The sequence below is a fragment of the Colius striatus genome, chromosome 11 (assembly GCF_028858725.1).
Source record: "Colius striatus isolate bColStr4 chromosome 11, bColStr4.1.hap1, whole genome shotgun sequence".
Classification (NCBI taxonomy): domain Eukaryota; kingdom Metazoa; phylum Chordata; class Aves; order Coliiformes; family Coliidae; genus Colius; species Colius striatus.
The window spans coordinates 26,193,050-26,213,894 of record NC_084769.1 but is presented as its reverse complement, the minus strand read 5'-3'; the positions used below and the strand labels follow the sequence as shown (position 1 = coordinate 26,213,894).

The 20,845-nt window shown below is 34.8% G+C and overlaps 1 protein-coding gene across 7 annotated transcripts in view; it reads left to right on the top strand.

Annotated features, from left to right (window-relative positions):
* SESTD1 (SEC14 and spectrin domain containing 1) overlaps positions 1-18,827 on the top strand; it is a 50,416-nt gene extending 31,589 nt beyond the window's left edge. For 6 of the 7 annotated variants that reach the window (XM_062004996.1, XM_062004998.1, XM_062004995.1 and 3 more), the window contains 10 exons: positions 1,019-1,230; positions 4,378-4,500; positions 7,613-7,807; positions 8,368-8,482; positions 9,063-9,222; positions 11,414-11,495; positions 11,801-11,923; positions 13,069-13,260; positions 14,966-15,087; positions 17,327-18,826. In XM_062004996.1, coding sequence (XP_061860980.1) covers positions 1,019-1,230; positions 4,378-4,500; positions 7,613-7,807; positions 8,368-8,482; positions 9,063-9,222; positions 11,414-11,495; positions 11,801-11,923; positions 13,069-13,260; positions 14,966-15,087; positions 17,327-17,456 — 1,454 coding nt within the window. In that variant the 3' untranslated portion in view covers positions 17,457-18,826. Of the gene's footprint in view, positions 1-1,018; positions 1,231-4,377; positions 4,501-7,612; positions 7,808-8,367; positions 8,483-9,062; positions 9,223-11,413; positions 11,496-11,800; positions 11,924-13,068; positions 13,261-14,965; positions 15,088-17,326 lie in introns of all 7 variants that reach the window. The other variant, XM_062004997.1, reaches the window with a different exon arrangement.
* Positions 18,828-20,845: the final 2,018 nt, after the last annotated feature.

Here is a 20,845-nt window from a genome sequence, read left to right as displayed (position 1 = left end):
TATGATAAAATATATTTCGTTTCTTAAGACGTGTTCATTTTGCAATAATACATACCGAGTAATTTGAAGCTGCTTGCTTCAGTCTCTGAAGCTCTTGTCATTTTGATTATCTAGACAATACCAGTTGAATTTAGAATCTGCAGTTCTGCATTTTTCTTCATATATTAAAATTACTATTCTAGTGATAGGATTTTTTTTAAGGAACGGCCATGTACCATTTCAAGATCTGCAGAACTGATGATGTGGAATTGTCAGATTTTCACTTTTACATCAACATTTCTTTAGTGATCAAACATTATTTTATTTACTAACTTAATCATTGAGCTTTTGGGGGAACAAATTGATGATCTGAATTTACTGGTAGTATGATGCTTACATCCTGAAAACTTTTATCATGACTTAATGATAATTTTCTTCAAACAGTTTAAACAGAGGATGAAACAGTCGAAGTATACTATTTTTGTATATATGGAAGTTGTCACGCTGTAGAGAATCTGTACACTGATATGATGCTTAAGAGCTCAAAGAAAACTGTGAGAAGTGGGGGTAAAAGAATATTGATCAAAATACTTAGTATTCAGTTCCATGTTTTCTATTAAAGTTTAGTACTTGCTATAAAAATCCTCAAAGTTAAAGGGAAAATTATGTGCCTGGTTTGTTAGTGCTTCTAGGTAATTTAATCTAAGAATTGAGAGAAATACTTTTGGTACTACAGTGTTTTGAAGTAAACCAAAATACTTAAGAGCTATTTCAGTCAGGATTGTACTTTGCAATTATTTCTTTAGTTTAGTACAATTGTCAATATGAACATTTGTCATGATATCAATGTACCACATGATTTCTGCACTATTTAATCCCCACAAACTGGCCAGTGTCTGTGTGACATGCTATCATTAAATGTGCTTAATGCATGACAGATCATTAGCTACAAAAATGAACCACCAGATGATGAGACGTGTTTACTAATTTTTATGCTTATTGTTTGGATCTAAATTAACCATATAATTATATGTTTTAGGTCATGAGTTACTATCTGAGTTACAACAGCGTCGATTCAATGGTTCAGATGGAGGAGTATCATGGTCTCCAATGGATGACGAACTACTTGCTCAGCCACAGGTCATGAAGCTACTAGATTCACTCAGAGAGCAATATACCCGCTACCAGGAAGTTTGCAGGCAACGTAGCAAGCGCACACAGCTAGAGGAGATTCAGCAGAAGGTAATGCAGGTAAGCTTGGAGTTACTCTTGAACATTGTGAGGCAGACGTTTGAGCTCTAGTCCCAGACTGTGTCTCCTGCAAAATGAAGAGTCGAAGGTGAGAGCTTTGTCTCCTTTCATTCTTCAAAGTGCAATAGGCTTGTTTTGCTTGATGCTTTACATTGTTGCTACAACAGTGATTTTGTTATAGCTGTTCTGATAGGTGGAGGTGATTAAAAATGTTCTCTGTTCCATCATGCTTGAAGAATCTTAACTTTATCCTTTCATTGCACACTGTGGCAGTGTACCACCATGTTGTTGGAGAGGCAAATACCTGACCTTTTAGAGACAGGTGAGACTTGTTTGGCTGAATTTTGCTTGAGAGTTGGAAGCCTTACCGTGTCCATGTTGTCTTAAGTTCCTGTTACTGAGTCTAAGACATTATTTATTCCGTTTTTGTTGTCTAGTGCTTGGTGTTTTAAGTAAGTTAAAGTGATTAAACTGTTTCAAGGATACTCTGACAAGAATGAATACAAGCCTGCCTAATCTATAGTGTTAAAGGTCATAATGAATTTGTTTGGTCCTTTGGAAACAGATATGTGATTAGTACTCTCAACATTTTCTCAGCAAAGTCTCAGTACACAATCAAGGAAATTAAATTAGCTTATTCCTCTTGTGTTTATTACTTGAAATTAGACTTACGTTTTTAAGCTTCTGCATAGTTTAAATATGCAGAAAATGGATGAGTTATTACTTTTTAACCTTTCCACATTTGACATTTCTAATGCATGAGAAATGCAAATCAAGTACTTGCACTTCACAGTATTCCAGGTATGGGTAAAGATAAAAACTAATCCATCTTGTTCTTTCTAGGAGCAAAAATAAAAATCATCTAAGGAAGTAATTTTCACTTATGTAGTAATTCAGATTAATTTTTTTTTTGTAATGATATAGGCTTTTGATATGTTGAATATATATAGATTATATTAGCACAACTGTGAATAGAATCAGGTGAGACTTTTTTCCTGTGTTAAAAATTATAGTGGTTGAACAAGATGTACTAATGAAATGAAGTCTATAATGTACTTTGACAAACTGACAGTATTAATGCAATTAAATAACTTTACTGGGACATCAGCCTCATTTTGCAATATTTGTAGTAGAAATCATTATTTGTTCTATCTACAGTATGGATGCTACAGACTAAGTGAACTGAGTCTCAGTACACAGGAAAAATGTTTTGCTGTTTTACTAAGATAATCAGTTTCATAAAGTGCATTTAAAAGCTCTCTATATGGCACACAAATTTATGGGGAGAAAAAAACTGAAATCTAGAAAGCGATTTAATTTCCTTTTGGTTTACAACAGAAAGTTAGGCTAAAAAAAGAAACATAAGGAGATAATCATGGATTGGAGGAGCCCAGTAGAGACCAAGTACCATTGAAATTGTTTTGCCAAAACAAATAGAAGTTGCATTTTCAGTTGGAATAGGTGTGTACATAAAAAGCTTTTGCCTCACGTTACTTTTTTTTTTTAATGTTTTCAGTTCTTAGCTTTTTTTACAATGACATTGCTATTTCATTTTTTATGTAACTTCTTTAATTGCTGTCCACTCCTAGCTTACTTTTGTGTCCCTCTTTCATTTTTACTGTCTTCTGTTCCTGTTTACTGTGAACCACTTACTTTGTACTCGTCTCAAAGCCCTCTTATCCATATCCACCTCTCTTCCCTTGTGCCTTCAATATTCTGCTGTCTCTTTTTAACTGCCACTCCTGCTTCATTTCCATAGTTTAGTTTCCCATTCCTTTGTCTTTCATTCTCTAGTTTAAGAATGACATTTTCTGATGAGCAGTTCTGCTAAACAGACTGATGATGAGCAGCTTTTATAGATTTGCTCTTTTAATTACCATTTTTGTAATCTTAATTGACAGAACTTAATGTCAGACTTTGCAGTAGTCTGGTCATTAACTTTGCAAAATTATATTTGGTGAAAACAGTGTCGCTAGAGGACTTGCAGAAAGAAGTGACACTTCTCGGTATCTTTCACACAGGAGTGGCCATGAGCTAATGTAAGCAGTTTCGGAGGCAATGTAGTAGTTGTTGGAAACTTGCAATAGGACTTGGTTAGAGAGGACACTGCTAAGAAGTAGTCTTGCACACCATTTCACATGCACAAGAACTGTTGTTTCCATATGTGGGTTTCCCGGACACTCTGAGATTACAGGGGGACATCCGAGTGCCTTCACTTCTAGGTCCATTTTATAGGGAACCCCCAACAGCTGTGCATAGGTGTTGAGCACACTAACAGCACCAGTAAAATGATCCAGTTATCTCTTTTTTTATTCATGGTTGTGCTGTTACATTGTGTATTGTATTATATTTCCTGAAAAACTCTGTGAAGCTGTTCTGTCATCTTTGCTTAAACGAAAGTTATATTAAAAGAGAAGAAGCCGCCTTCCTATGCTTTTCCATTAAGGTTCAGAATATGGCAGGTATTCCTGCATTTCTACACTTCAGAACTCCAGTAGTGACTTTCACGTGAGTTTTCATCATGGTGCTCTGTTTTCTAGATACTTAAAAATTTGTCTCAAAATTTTTCCATGAACATCACTGATAATTCAAATGTATGTAAGAAAATAGAAATTTGAAATACTCTGCTTTGCATTGAATAATATTACCATCAAATGAAATAGCTGCAAAATAATAAGAAATTCAGTACTGCAGTCCAAAATTGTATTGCTGCAATGCTGCAGAGATCTCTGCAAAGGGCACATCCCATGAGCTGTGGTCATTAAGATTTTAAGAGGCTTCTGTTATTTGAGTAGAGCAAGTTGAAAGACATAAAAATTTACACGACATCTTAGCATTTTATATAAAGTTTTGGAATAGGTACATTTGTTGTACTTTAGTGTTAATATGTTCAATGAGGAGAATATTCTCAAGTGTGAGGTTGAAATACATCATGGAGCTGACAGGCGAAGGTTAATGAAGGGTAGTTTCTGCTTAAAGCTTTTGAAGATGTGGATCCAACGACGAGACTTCTACAGACCCTTAAAAGAATTTTTTTTTTTAATAAACATCTACTTTGATATATTTCTGCTTATGTTACAAAACTCTTTTATACTAGTTTTCATGTCATTGATTTACTGCTTTATTTTTGTTGTTTTCTCTTGACAGGTAGTCAATTGGCTTGAAGGACCTGGATCAGAACAGCTACGAACACAGTGGGGAATAGGTGACTCAATTAGAGCTTCACAAGCTTTGCAACAAAAACATGAAGAGATTGAGAGTCAGCACAGTGTGAGATTTCCCATACCCTTTTCAAGTAGCAAAATATTTATAAGTACATGCAGTTGAGCTATGCGTTTTGGTTACAAGTATCTAGGAATTTTGCAGGGTGGGTGATTTTATGGGTTACAGAGGAAAGTACCTGAGCAGTTTAAGAACTTAATATGGTCATTATATGTACATGTTATTTGTTTTCACTTGTTTTTTTTTTTTTTTTTTTAATATTACAATAGTTCTTAAATTTTGTTTTTTCTCCCTGCCAAAATGGTTGAGAAGTCCTGTACTTCTCAGGTGAATAAGCTAATATTTTTGTTTTGTTAAACTATGTTTGGCAGTAGCCAAAACTGGCTTAACACGCTCATTGGTCAAGACTCAAGATATAATTAAGTCTTGGAGACAATTTTTTAACTATACTGACTTGATTCCTTTGCTTTGAATTTTATAGATTTCATAAGGTTCAGTAGAATTGTCTTTCCATTAGTTGATTAACTGTAACTGGGATATGAATTCTCATTATTCCCAAAGGGACTTTTCCTGACTTTCCTTGAAGTAGACATTGACAGTTCTGTCCACTTGTTCTAAGTTCCCTTTTACAGTCATGGCAAAGAAAATAGTCACTGGGTTATAATTTTTTGGATATAGTTTAGAAAAAAAAAAAACTACCACAAACCTTTAGTCTGAGAAACTCTGTGCCCTAGACTATACTGATTCTGTTGACTACATCTCTACTGAGTCATCCTTGCTCAGATACAGAAGCATATGTTGTAGGTGCCTGTGTCTGGTCAAGTGAGTCTCATCTCTTTGTTGCTCTTCAAGCAGTGTTGTATTATGAATAATAATACCTTCTGAATGGTAAAACATCTCACAGTTATAAAGTCCCAATTGGAATGAAAAAAAACAAACCCCTGCCTACTTCATTGACAAAAACAGTTTAGATGCTTTTCAGTCATATTATCACTTCAAACTGAAAGAGAAAACAAGATTGAATATACTTTATTCTCACTTGATTATCTATCACTGAGAACTATGTTTTATCTTGGGCTTAATACAGTCTTTGAAGTCATTGAAATACCACTGAAGTTTGCAGACTGGCCTACAGCTTGCTTATCATTGACAGGATGGAATGCTGCCTGATTCTCAAGTGCTGGCAGTAGAAACCAGGGTCAGGAAAATAATTTTAATTTTGTACTAAAAGAAGTAATTGGGAAAGCACCAGTTTATTTTAAATTTAGATGCCTGTTTATAAATTGAAACAATTTTTTTAAATAAACTTTTGAGAACAGTACTGGAAAAATGTGCTTTGACTTTTCTCTTAAAATTTCAAAAGCTGAGTATACTCTAATTATTTTTCTCTTTTCTCAACAATTATACAGGCTGTCAATTCTATCTTTCATAATGTTGTATTGTTAATTGTATTACTTCTATTCTGAAGATACTTGCAAAAATGTTTGATTTGTTTTAAAAATAGCCTTTTTATTTCAATTAAATGGGAAGTGAAAGATTTTTTTCTTAAATTATTTTGGTTATTTTCTTTATTTTGATTTGGTTTTGTATGGTTTGGGGTTTATTGTTTTCTTCTTAGTTTTCATTTTCTGATTTTTATTTATGAGCAGAATCCCAGAACTGTTATTTTTGAGAAGATGTTGATCTTTTCTCCATGGTTTTGAGCTGTTGTGTACAGCTGTGCCAAAGTTTTCGCTATGCACAGGATCAAACCTGTGCTTTTTATATCTCATTTGCTAGTATCTTAATTTCACTGATAGCTTTACCAAAATAAATTACTGCAAAATAATTCTAAAAATAAAACCTAAATATTATTAATCCAGATTTTGTATGTGACTTGTCTTATTATAGTTGACTTGTCACACTCAATAAGCTAGATTTTTATGTTTGGTATCTGAAAGTAAAAAAAAAAATTTGTTATATAAACTGAGTTTATGAAACTATTGTTGTTGATTGTTACATGCATAACAATGACAGGTGTTTCCACATTGTGTCCTCTTAGTTGCGTCTTTTAGGGTAGATGAGAGGTTTATTCCGCTCTTAAATTTTTGGCTAATTTAATTTTTTCATGACTTTTTTTTTTCCTCTCTGTTTCTTCCTGTGAGCAGATGGTAGAGGAGGCTTTGTGTAAAAAGGGAAAAAAAAAAAAGTCAATGTGGATATTTCTATTTTGCATGCTCTGCAAATGGATGATGTAAAAGCTGAAAGCACGATTTTGAAAAACGGCAAACATCTGAATGGGAGTGTGATAAGCATACTAATTGCATCAGATGGGTTAGGCCAAGAGATGGTGCTGTTCCATAGCATTAGAAATGCATAGGGCATTTGAAGGGCATTCCTTCCCCTGTAGGCCAAAATAAAAGCTGTTGAGCAAACATGTTTTGCTTTACAGGCATCTCAGTCATACAAGACATGAATGTGATCTTGATGTATCAAGTAATTTTTAAGTCTACCAGAATTGTTGAATTTTTGAACGATTTTCCCTTGCAAATACACCTCACTGACAACGTAACTAACTCTTAAGTATGTATTCAGTAATCAAAGCATTTGAAAAACAAATGATCCCCTTTTAAATTGAGTTGTATAAAGCTTTCTTTAAATAACAAGGATAAACTTGAATTTTCTGTATATGGATATCTTTTTGTTCAGAAGACAGGCATGACTTTCACTTTGTCAACAGCAGAATTTTTTTGAGTGTTTTAAGAAAGGTATTACTGGTTTCAGTCATGTCACTGAACGTAACATCTTTTTGAAATAACCGTTTGACAAAAGGTGTTTTGTTTATAATGCTTACATGTCTATGTTGCTCTACTGAAACTTTAAAAATGGTGGAATTCCTGTTGGTTCAGTAAAATAGTTTTGAGTTAGTAGCTATGCTTCCTATCTTTCTGCATATTTTTTATACTATAGTACATATTAAATGTAGAAAGCACTTTTGAGTTAATTTGACATTAGGAATGTTCCTTCCCCCCCTCCCCCCCCCCCCGAGATTTTGTAGTTACAGTGTAAGCTGTAATAAGTTCTCTTTTTAATCTAATTATTTATTAGTCTGCACTTAGATGTATGTTATTTTAGCAAAAAGAGAATTTGGTTATAATGCTTAATTTTCTTGTGTTTGCAGGAGTGGTTTGCTGTTTATGTTGAGCTTAATCAGCAGATAGCAGCTCTTCTAAATGCAGGGGATGAGGAGGACCTTGTGGAATTGAAAGCATTGCAGCAACAGCTGAGTGATGTGTGTTACCGGCAGGCCAGTCAGCTGGAATTCAGGCAGAATCTATTACAAGCAGCACTTGAATTCCACAGTGTTGCCCAGGATGTAAGTTTTTTTCTTTTTGAACATTCACAGGCTCGCCTCTCAATACATTGTTGCCTTAGTATTATTAATGTTGAATATGTTGGGAGTGAAGTATATTCACTTTGAAAATGCCATTAAGTCTTTGTTTACTATGTTTCAGTAAATTTAGTAAATTTCCATTTACTGAGGAGATGGATTTCAATAGCATTTGAAATAAAAAGGTTACTACTTAAAGTTGAATTTTTTCTCCCCCCTTGATTTTTTTTTTTGTTTGGAGTTTTTTTTGAGGCATATGCATTAATTGAAGCACAATTTGATATACTTTTTTTTTTAATTGACATTTATTCCTTTCCTATTCTTGTCTACTTAAAAAAAAAACAAAACAAAACAATCTTCTCCCCTCCCTCATGTAGAGAGATATGGTTTTGAAATCTTGTAGGCATCTATAGGAAGTGGAAGTTGAGAAGAGAGAGAAACTTCTAAAATTTTGCATTTCCAAACATTTAGAAGAAGATTGCAGCTTCAACTATCTGAAGCTCAAACTTCTTTTTATATATCAACATTTATGTTTTTCATTTTAGTTGTCTCAGCAATTGGATGGCTTACTAGGAATGTTGTGTGTAGATGTAGCACCAGCAGATGGCGCGTCAATTCAACAGACTTTAAAATTATTGGAAGAGAAACTTAAAAGTGTTGGTAAGCAAAATATTTGTTTCAACTACTCACGTTCTGCTAAATACATGACAGGAAAAAAAACCCTAGTAATCACATCACCCCCTTTTCAAGGCAGAAAAAAATCATCTGTGTATTCTGATTCCTAGCTAAGAAATGCTCCACCTAACATTGACTTGCTTACGTGACCTACTGCATAGTAGTTTTGTCGAAGAATGATCTGGAATTACTTGCTTTTACATGTTTTACATGTAATATATATTTGTTATTTACTGTTATCATGCATTTGATTTCCCACACTAATCATCCTTAGTATATCAAGAATATAGTGCTTAGATGATCTTTTTCTCTCTGGAACTGACCCCTTGGTAAGACGGTTATCCACACAGTTTCAGGATACCTGTTTTGGCAGTAGCTTTGAATGAATGTGTTTGCTAATAAATAGCATGTTTAAGTTTGTTTCATTGTCAAGCATTAGAATATGAAAGTGAAAGAGAGGTAGTAATGTCCAGCCTTTGATCTCGGGTTCTGTTGCATTACATATCACTCTTTTGTGGAATAAAAGTGACCATTGACTCTCTTCAGTTTTATTTTTTTTCCTTAGATTTAGGCTTGCAAGGTTTACGTGAGAAAGGTCAGAGTCTTCTTGATCAGATATCTAATCAGGCATCTTGGGCCTATGGAAAAGATGTGACCATTGAAAACAAAGAAAATGTGGACCATATCCAGGGAGTGATGGAAGATATGCAGCTTAGAAAACAAAGGTAATATTATCATCTCTAGTCGTTAAGACTTCTGTTTTTTTTTTTTTTAGAGACCATTTTAATTAATCTCCAGTTGAGGGATGTAGTACAACTGTAATTTATATTTATGATGTGTTTAAATGGGATAGAAAATTCCTTGCCTAATTTTTGATGTAGCTTGTTCAGTTCTCACAATGTGTTTTTCATGACTTTTGGAAAAAAGAAAGTGAAGAGAATGTATTTTTGTCATCATCTTTCTCTAAGCCTTTTGTTGATTATTTCTTCTTAAAGATGTAGTGGTACTGAATTGGCTATAATACTGCCATTTTTCTACCCAAAAATGTGAAGGAATCAGATGATGTTGCTCACTATAGTTCCAGGAGTTCCAGTGGTAATAAAGTGCCTTCCATAGAAAGTTTCTGAACTTTGAAGGCAAGGTGCCTCTAGGGAACAACAAGGTCTAATGAGCTTCAAGTTGCTTATTTTAAGAATGAATTCTACCACTCACCAATTGTTTTCTTAGAGAACTTAATGTAAGAAACCATGTGCTTTGTTAACTCTTAGAGAAGGTATTGTTTTAGGTATGTCCTCTGAATCCTGTGTACTTTAGCAGCACTTGTGTTTAGAGGGCTAACTGCAAAGCACTGTTAAAGGATCACATGTCACTGCAATAAAATGACAGATGGAATTCAGTACTGAGGAAAGATATGAACTTGGGAGATGGAAAAACTTCATATGTATATTAATGGACTCTGAATGGACTGTTAAAGATAAATGTTGGAAAGCTTTTTAAATAATTGCTTTAATGTTCAGTCATATTGTGAGAACAGAGTAGAATGCTAAGGATTGTTAGGAAAGTAATAGAAAACTAAAAGCAAAATGTCACTGTGTTACTCTGTATCTTTGTAGTTCATTTCTGGTCTAAGTGTTATACAATTCTGGTCCGTAATCTCAGAGGAGATGTAGAACTGTGGGAAGACACATTATAGAATCAAGAAGTCCATGAAATGTTCAGACAGTGATGTGAAGCACCTTCCAGGTGATGAATGATTAAACAAGTTTCTTCAGCCTGGGCGAGGGATAAAAGTGAAATAAGAACTATTATCTTTTAGTAGCATTTAAGAATGATTTTTGTGACACATTTTTTCCCAAGTCCTGTTGAACGCTGTTCGTTTTTTATATACTATTTATTTCTAGGGGCGTTTTGCTGCTTTAGTAGTCATTCTTTTGAAACCTATAGGCTGTTTTCCCGCATTGTTAGAGCCACAAAGTTCCTGTCTCTGAGCACCACAGCAGCACAGGATACATAACAAAAAGTATAATGCTAACAAACTGTTCTTTGGAAGTGCTTGTGTTTGCAACTTGTTTTTTTCAAACAGATCCGTGCATACCATCTTTTGCATTCATTTATAGTGCTAACTGTTGTTGACATTAGTAATTCCATTTGCACTGCATGGGAGTCTGAATCTTGCTGTCTGCATAAGAGACTCTGAAATTGAAGTGGAAAGGTCATTCTGCTAAATGTATTAGCTTAGCTCTCACTGTGGAAAGAAGAGAACTTTCAATATGTTAAAAAAATTCCAGCTAGAAAGAACTACAAAATGTACCTATTTCAGAACAATAGAATTAGTTTTTGTGAATTAGGTTTTAGAATGCTTCCTGCAAGTTATGACATAGAGCATAGTTATATAAGGGTTCAATTTTAACAATCTTTAGGTAAAAATAAAAATTGAAAGATGTTCATGTGTCTTAAACGCTTCTCAATTCACCCCAAAAACTTTGTCACCAGCTCACAGTACAGTTTAAACTTATGCTGAGTGTAACCCAACTTTCACCTAGACTTCAGTAAGATAAAGTCTGTCTTAGTCATGTAAGCCTCTGTGTGGCAAATCTTACCAGTGCAACAAGGTAAGGAACCTGTAGTGCTGCTAGGCCTTGTAACTTCTGCTGGCATTATTGTCTAGAGCTTAGCCATATTGAGAGTGTTGAGGATCGTGATTTCACTGGATTGTAGTGCTCAGTCATTTTATTGCAAGTTTCTCATGTGAGACATTAAATATTTTGACCAAGCTAAGCAGCACAAAAATGCTTTAATGTCTTTTACAATAAACACTCTAGTGTTACCACTGCTCCCTGAAAACATTGTTGACAAACCCAGTGTATTGTGTCTGCTATGGATGTGTTGGTGAATCTTTCTGTGTTACTATTTGAGGTGTGAGGATATGGTGGATGTGCGGCGATTAAAGATGCTTCAGATGGTCCAGCTATTTAAATGTGAAGAGGATGCTGCTCAGGTATGGAAATGCCTACAGAGTTTAATGATTCAGGTCTTTGTAGTCCGATGTTTAAATTTATGGGGGTTAGTAGTTGCACAGTATTTCTGTCACGTCAAATGTAGTTTTTCCTCAATTTCTGTAGTGAAAATAAAAGCTATAACAATGACTGAAGTAGTGTATTTGGTAATTACATGCATGAGCTACCAGTTTCTGATATCTCTTAACATTTTTTCCATATCAAAAGTATATGCTAATACTGAAGTTACTTTACTGGATTAATTTTTAATTTACTAGTTTATATTCTTTTAACTTATGTTTCTAAGGCAGTAGAATGGTTAAGTGAACTATTGGATGCACTGCTGAAGACACACATCCGATTGGGAGATGATGCTCAAGAAACAAAAGTTTTACTGGAAAAACATCGAAAATTTGTTGATGTTGCACAGGTGAAATTAATTATACTTTAGCAATATGGGTTTTGTATGATTTTAGATGACTTTGAATTTGTATGGAGAACTGTAGAACAGCTATTACTGGTCTTAATGGTTTGTCTCGGTGCTTGAATGAAGAAGTCATCATTGCTGGAACTGGTGAAGAGCACAATGAGATTTTGAAGCTCCAGCAACAATAGGGCACTGCAGTTTTACTACCTTAGTTTATCTGTTTTACACAGGCAATGCAAACTACAAAACATTGTTCACATTTACTTCCTCAAACAGTCTTTATAATGACTTTTGAAGGACTGCAATAAAATACTGAAATATGGATGAGTTGCTTAGGTTCAGTCTGTTTTGTACTGTACCTCATGAAACAGTGCCTGTCTCTCTATTGGTTTTCAAATATAGTTGACCATTGGTGCATGATGACGCTGCTGGTACAAAGAGTTTTGGTACTAGCAGAGTTAGGGGTAGAACAGACCTGACAGCTTAAATTCTTGATTGTGGCATCCTACTGTTCAAGCATCTACTGAAATCCACTGAAACCATATGGCATATTTTTGTGCCTGTTTGCCGCATCTTGGAACCTGAAAAGAGATGCCAAATACACTTCACCTAAGAATAGGAAGTGTACAAGCTGGGTCTTTTTCAGGTGCTTTTTCAGATGTATACTGCTTTTAGGAATGCTTAATTCAGGCTTGCCAATTAGTAGATATTTTCAAATTGTACCCCATTGCAATTGATGGCCTTCTGTTACAATGATACGCCACGATACACCTGAGTGCTGGGTAACCACAATCAGTGAAGTCAGTGAGAGCTGTCTTGGTAGTAGATGTTTCATGTATACCATGTAAGATCCAGACAGCTATTCGGACTTTTTAAGAAGCTCTATTCTTTAGCCAGTACAAATGCTAGACAACAGAGGATTGTTTCCTAACTTTTTTTTCAAGAGCAAAAGCACTGTTTGATCATCACAATTTTATTGACACTTTAGCAGTGTTTTCTACTAGACCAGATGAGTTCAATGTACTTTGTGGACCTAAATTGAAGAGCTTTCATAAACTTGTCTGCTGTAATTCTAAGATATTAATTACCTCCTAAGTTAAATGCAGAGATTTATTTGTATTTTTGTTCTCATCACCTCCAACTTTTAGAGTACTTATGATTATGGGAGACAGTTACTGCAGGCAACTGTTGTCCTGTGCCAGTCCCTGCGATGCACTTCAAGGTCCTCCGGGGACACACTTCCAAGACTGAACAGAGTGTGGAAACAGTTTACAATAACTTCTGAAGAAAGAGTACACCGTCTGGAATCAGCTGTTGCGTTTCATTCAAGTGCTGAGAAGGTGAGTATTGTGTTTTTAAGAAAAATTTAGTATCAGAACTTAAGCAAACAAAATGTAGGAAAAATGAAATTGTTAGTGTGTAATTTTCCCATTTCAAATGTTAAAAAAGGCAAAATTTAAGCATATTTTTCTAATTGTTAATTTCAATACCTAATACTGCTGTTGCTTGCATACCTGTATTGGTATAGGGCCTGTTTAACAAAAGAGAGAACAGCAGCCTTAAGTTCAGATGTATCGGGTTGGGACTGGGAAGAAGTTTCTTGTAACTTTTCAGAGGTGAACTCTGATGTTCATCATAAAGCATTTCTTTGCGTGTTTTGGATAGCAATTCTTGTAGGTAAGGAAGACATCTTGATCTGTGTGTTTGTGCAAGGTACGATACAAAGCTTATGAGGTCATTTAATATTTTTGAAGAGTTAAAAAGAGTATTGCTTTTTAAGCTGTGTGCATTCTCAAGGTATATCTTTTTCAAAAACTATGTAAACAAATACAGCTCTCACCAGTTTAGCTTCCATGCATGTTGTGTTGCTGCATATGATGTTTTGCACTTGGAGGGTTTTGAACATGCTTTCTTCAAAACACACCTCTACCTTGGTATGGCTTTCAAACTCTTGTAACCAAGTATCTCATCACTGTGCCCAGTTAGATGATGCTAAAAGCCATAGAGAAGGGTGGGCTATTAACAACGTAGGGGAAGGATTCTGAGTTTTCAGATGCTTGATGATAAAATTGCTTATAACTGCAAAAAAAGCTTGCACTTGCCAAAAGAAAACAAATTGCCGTTGAAGAGAGAATGGATGCAAAGCTGATTCGTATGCTTCTTGCTTTTATTCATTTCTTGTTTGTATTAATGGATGATACTTAGAATTTGTATGTATTGAAGTTCACAAAAGCAGAAATTATCTGTGTTGTCACAGGTGGCTGAAAAATGTTTCACCTGATACCACATTAGATTTTGGTGGTTCATAAACTCCTAAAAGTTTTTCTCAGTCTGTTATAATCATTCTGTCACTATTGCACTTAGTAATTGGTTTATTTTTAGGCAATCGTACATTTTGAAAAAATAAACAGATGGCTGAAAAAACAATGCTTTTGTCCAAAAACATACTGCTTCTAACACTATTGTAACATCTGAATGGGTCTGTGAGGCAAACACTCTGATAATAACCAATGTGCATTGGAGAAAAAAGTAAGAAGTGGCTGAGGGAGAAATGGAAGAAAATACAAAACTAAATATTAGTATTGGGTCCCAATAACATTTGGAAAAAGTTTTGGTCAGAGTTGTTGAATTCTACCTGTTCTGTGCCAGATGTGGATTTCAGTTTTGAAATGGCTCATAAGGGGCCCTTCATTATCCATGTTTCTTCCATTTTATGACAGTCTTGTATGTTTGTTGATGCAGTTTACTTCAAAGAGGTAACAAAAAGGAAAAAATAGTCTTGCTATACAATATTCTAGCAATAAACATAAAATGCATTAAATAGTAATCTAAAATATTTTGGTACAGAACACTGGTAGCCCTAAACTACATTCTTAACGTAGCTTAATTGATATTTTTCTTTCTTGAATTATATGAATATTTCAGCTGCTCTTATATAAATGTAATAGTGAAGATGCTGAGAGCATTCAGTCTCTATTAATGGCACTTAAACTGCATGCTGTTCTTTGTGTTCTTTATTCTGCATTTCCCCTACATTTTTAACAGATTTTGCAAGAGTGTCCAGAGCAACCTGAAGCTATTAATGAAACGGAGCAATTTGAAGAAATTGAAGCGGTTGGGAAATCGCTGTTGGACAGACTAACAGTGCCTGTAGTTTATCCTGATGGGTATGCAAAATGTTTTCGTAATGTCTTCTGAATATACTTTTGGTAAAGTTACATAATAGTCTCATATGCAGAAGAATCCTAAATGCTTATGGATGAAATAAAAAGAGGAAGCACACTAATGCTTGTTAAAATTTCTTTTCTATCTTTTCACAGAAAGCAGGCAGGTTCAGTTTTCAGCTTTGAAAAAGTGGGTATGTTGTCTTTGACAAGTAGTGACTTTTTCCCACTCAGTAAATGTTAGACTTATGTGGTCTTTTACACTAGTGAGTGTGCAGAAGTACAGCAGAATGACCAGTCTCAATCTCTTTTTCCCTGAAAAAACTCAGATTAGAGTCATGATATTTTGATTTACTTGCAGTCCTATCTATCAAAGTAATTGAAGTTGTTAAATTTTATTTATTCAGCAAATAAACCAGTTATTCTCTCATGGACTATTAATACTAGCTTAAAATTGATTGCTATTTTGAGCTACAAGAGCAAATTGAATTTGGAATTTCAGCAATAATCAAATTCAGTTCTCTGTGTTCAGTAAAATATACTTGTACATTGTGATTCTGACCTTGTAGCTAATTTCTTCTGTCTGAGTAGAACCAAACATTGGAACTACTCTCTACACGTGCAAGATGCTGCACTATATTGAGTAAGATCTGAATCAGTATTTTTATCGGGCAACTGGATTATTGGTTACCTGAAGTCAATCTGAAAAATACAATTATAGGAAGCTGGTCATGGAAATTAATTTCCCATCATCTTATTTCCAAAATATCATGCTCCCTACGCAGTATAGTTTCCTTCAGTAAGGAGTGCTACCCATGAAGATGTAGTGATTTTTACTGCCCTTTCAGTATAGTGGAAGATTTTTATAGCTATGGGGGAGGTGGGGGAAAACAGAACAAAACCCAAGGAGTGTGTTATGTTTGAGATATTTTGGTATAACTTTTGTATAGCAGGTTTTAGTGACCCGGTAAAAGCAGAAACCGTTATTTATTCTTAAAACAGATTTGCAGATAGGCTATTAAAGTAAAACCAACAATTAGAGCCTAGGAAAGCTCCTCATGAAATAGGTCACTTGCCACAATTTCAGGTTTGAGTCCTAACACAGTGCTCCTATAGCTATGGGAGGGGGGGTGGTGTATATATGTATTTTAGACTGACTGACTAAATCCTGAACAGTGTTTTTGACCCCTCTGGCATTTCACTGGAGTTTTGTGTGTCCCCCTTCTTAAAAGAGGGATCTTAGCTGTCCTAAATCTCAGGATGCCCTGCTTTTATTGTCCCTAGGTATTCTATTTTTGCAACATTTAACAAACAATTTGCAAAGGGTTCACTCATTAGTAGAAATAGTTTAAAAAATGTCATTAACTGTCACAAAATGCTTGGAGGCATATTCATCAGCCTCTTCACTATTTCAGACTTTTATCAATGTCTTCCTGGCCATCCAGGTCACTGTTCTCTGTCATGGATTCTAATCTACATCAGGAAAAAAACCTCTGCCCAGATTGTAATCCCAGGTGCATTGTGCAATCTGTCTTTGAAGTTCCCTGGTCAAACTAGTCTACTTCTGTGTGAAATAGCTTCTCTGCTTATGCCTGTCTCCCTGCTCTGTCCAAAGTCCTCTGCTCTACCTCTTCAAAAGTCTTCGACCTCTGTGCTTTGTAATTAGATTTTATACCTATCCTTCTGGAACATACATTCTGTTCAAAGCCTCCTTTGGTTAGTGGTTTCCCTAACACTTAATCTGTTCTTCTGTTGTATTTGAATGGGAGAAACTTAAACAGCCATGTGTTCATTTCAGAGATGACATAATTTGACACCATGTAGCTGACAGTTAACATACACAGAATCCTTCAATAGTGCTGGAATTGTATAGCTTCAGAAGTCACACATAGACAGGTTTTGTTGTCATTGTTCTCAAAACTGACAGACTGACCTAGAGGGTAGCCGGAGAAGGGAGGTAAAAAGTAGTGCTAGAACATATCTGGTTGCAATCACAGAACAGTGCCCTGCTGTTGAGTCTTTTAGGTATAAAAAGGTCATTTAGTGTTTACAATTATTTCATCAAGATCTGCTGTCAAATCTTAGCACTGAGTCTCCAAAGCCTTTTAAAAGTGACTTTTAAAGTTCAAGAGAAGCACCTATTTTTCTTATTTTGTGTTTTCTAGTGCCATTCATGCCTATATATTCATGTACTGTCTTTTCACTGATAACTTTATCATTGTGGGGTTTGGTCTTTTTTCAGATCTGAGCAGTACTTTGGAAGCCCAAGTGATATGGCTTCTGCAGCAGAGCACATTAGAGAGAAGATGAAGCTAGTTAGCCTGAAAAAGGAGCACATGAGACAACCAGAAGCCACTACTCCAGAGAGCTAATACTGACCCTTGTCTATGAATTCATAATAGGACTTCAGTTTGTAATCCAGCATGTTTGCATATTACAGAATTTGGCATAATATATTAAAATGCGTTTCACAGCTGTTACAAGTCTCATCTTTTTTCAAAGTAAATGTTCTCAGCATCTTAACACTGTACATCTATCAAGCCATAATTATTTAACATGCTATGAAACCATAGATTCCAAGTATCTTCTGAAAAGGAACTGTAAACTTTGCACTGAAATTTGCTGTAAAGCTTTATCTGACCTGTCAGCTGCTTCTTAGCTGATGCAAGCTTTGAATGGTGCTAATGAGTGTTAAGAGTTCCATATTATGAAATTGTAGTTCTTTGCTCTCCCTTATGCCCAGGTGATGTAGTAATTTTAGACTGTAGGTAAAGTTCCTGCAGTGTAGACAGTGGTAACCTTATTTTAATTTAAAATACTTTAAAAAAAAAAGTCGTTTTTACTGTGCCAGTATGCAACCTGCCCATCAAACCTTTGATATATCAAATTCATTAAACAGATGTTTTCCTATTTGTATTGATAATGTATTAAAAGCTGTTTGTGCTTAATAAAAATCATCTTTTAAAATCTAATATAAACTTGTTCTGGTCTATATTCCCAAATGCCCCTTGTGTTCTTTTATTTTTGCCGTAAATGGTAGTAAAAATCATCGCTCCCCTGATGTATTTATGAAATCTATGTAATTTTTTTTCTGAAACGTGCTGTGTAGCTATAAGGGGAACAATCTTGAAATATTAATGGGAGCAGGAGTCTGTAATTTTTTTTTCTTGCTTTCCGATGTCAGTGCTTACAAAAAGTAAGACAGCATGTGAGTTAAGTCAGTGTTAGATTAATAATAGTTCTGTTCCCATGTAAAACCTGGTACACACATCCTTGTGCTTTATTTCTAAGTCTTGTTTCCCTTTGAATGGAGAATCTTGAATAATGTGAATATCCCTGGTATTACCTTTGAGGTTAAAGATTTTCATCTCGTGAAAAATAGTTGAAATGAAGTTCATAAACAACTTAAAACCGTAAGATTAATAATAAAATTAATTTTATTGTGAGAAGGGAATGTGATTGAAACAAAATCAAGTTTGCGCATAGTTTGATTAAAGTCTTACTCTTCACGATTTAATCTGGATAAATTCAATATTATATTTACTGGAAGTTGGTGTGGTACCTTAGTACACTTTGTGAAACAAACAACTGTAAGTTTAAATGCTTGATATTGTTATTGCACTATATTTTGCTTGCAGTAAAGGTCGTGCTTTCTTCCTGCAGGTGGTTTTATTCTTCAGATTTTCTTGATGGATCTGTCATTCAAATATTATATGTACTTATTTGTCTCTGGTTTTCCACATTTTCTTCAGAGGAAAGTGATATATCAAATAAAGCAATTTCTCCATATAAAATAATTCATAATTAATGGCTTCTCTGTAACTTCAGGGATCAAGGTTTGAAGTTTTTTCCTCTCAGGATATTTTGGTAGTAAAAATCCAATTATTTTTTGATGCATTTGTGCAGTGGTACAGCATTACACTTCTACTAGTTTAGAACCAGATGAAGTTTCACAGATTTTCTCTATAAAGAGACTTTTTCAATGTAATTTAAAAAAAATTCATTTAGTTGTACAGTTTTGTTTGAGGCAACTGCTGTTATTATGGCTAAGATTTAGATGAGAGAAATTTATGTAGAAAGAACAGAAATGTGAAAATTCTACATATATTTAACACAAAGTGCAAACACAAAAGTAAAACTGTGAATATAATAGTTTACAGTAAGCATTGGGTAGCAAACACTAAGATTAGTTGTAGGCTTTTATTTCATTTTTTATTCTGGTTTTGTTCTGTTTAGGGGCTCAGTAACATATGTGAAAAGCAGTATTGAAAGCTCCACATTCATATGACAGCTGCGTGCAGAGCTTGGAACTGATGACTATTCACCCTAAAAACCCCGATGTTAATTTTGACTCAGTGTATGAAGTCCAGGCTTGAGCCTGTTCTTGTCTGGTGTTCCTACAGGCTAGTGGATTCTGACTTCCAACCTATTGTCTCTAATTGAATGTCTCCTATAACCTCCTAGGCTTTGCCACCTTTTCCTCTCTCACTGCTCCCTCCCCCTTCCTCTATGGAATTCCTTGCCTGTAGAGAAACCAAGTGGCTGGTAAAATACCATTTACCACCACTTTACAATTTGCCCATTTTCTTAATATCAGGAATGATGGCAAGCAGTTTTCTAGGTCATGTTGCATAAGCCTGACAGATATTTCTGGGTCCTTCCTATGAACTCTTGAGACTTCCTGCCTTACTGAAAGAATGGAATAAACACCATCTGTTAAGAATACTGTTGAATGTAGCTATTTCAGAGAGATTTTTTTTGTTGGTTGGCTTTTCATCCTTCTACCATCTATGGCTGTACTTGCTACTGAACCTTTAGAAATGACCTCAAAGTCAATGGGATATATAGAGATGTGCTAAAAGGCAAAACTGCTGAAGTGGTATGTTACTTGTCTGTGCAGGTACTGCTATAAGCAGTGGTGATGGCTACCTGTGAGGAAATAAAGGTAAGACAAAATAACCACACAAAAATGAGTTTAATTTCCCGCTTTTAATGAGTCCCATAATACAGATCTCCCGAACATCCTAAGGACAATTTTTCTGTGACTTCAAGGTTAATTTGGAACCTGATAAAGGTGTATCATTACAGAAACTCGTGAGAACACCCCTGATTCTGTCAAATAATAAAAAATAAGTACGTAAGTGACAGTGAAATCTTAGTTGTGCTAATACAAGTGTATACAGAGACAATGTTTTGAAAAGTAATATATGTAGGGCATTAATGATACACTTAAAATAGGAATTGGAATTAAGGCAACAGCTTATTCTTTTTTTGTCATAGTTGATTTGTTTTATGTAGACATCTACTTCAGCAAAGGTTATGAGAATATAACAGACAAGAGGAAGGCTGAGTCGGGATATAAACTCTTTTGAAAAGAGGGTGAAAAAAGTTTCATAAAATTTCAAATTGCTTAGGAAGCAGATTGGAAAACATTAGAAAGCACAGTGAAAATCCCATTTCTGAAAAAATTTAACTTCCATTAGAGAAGTTCAGCTAACTTTCCAGATACTAGTGATATTTCTATAATGCTGTTTCGTTGACAGTTTAATGACAGCATTGAAGTGTGCTTTGACTAACTAATGCTACAGGAAGAACTGCCCTTTTTTGTATACAGATAACTAGCACAGAAAGTGAGCTAGTTTAAAATTAAATTGTTAATCATGGGGGTTTTTTATAGTTCTACAATTTTAAGTATGTATTTGTATGTGTTAACGAGCCTTTTAGCTGTGCCACAAGCAGCTAGCCATTGATAACGGTCAGA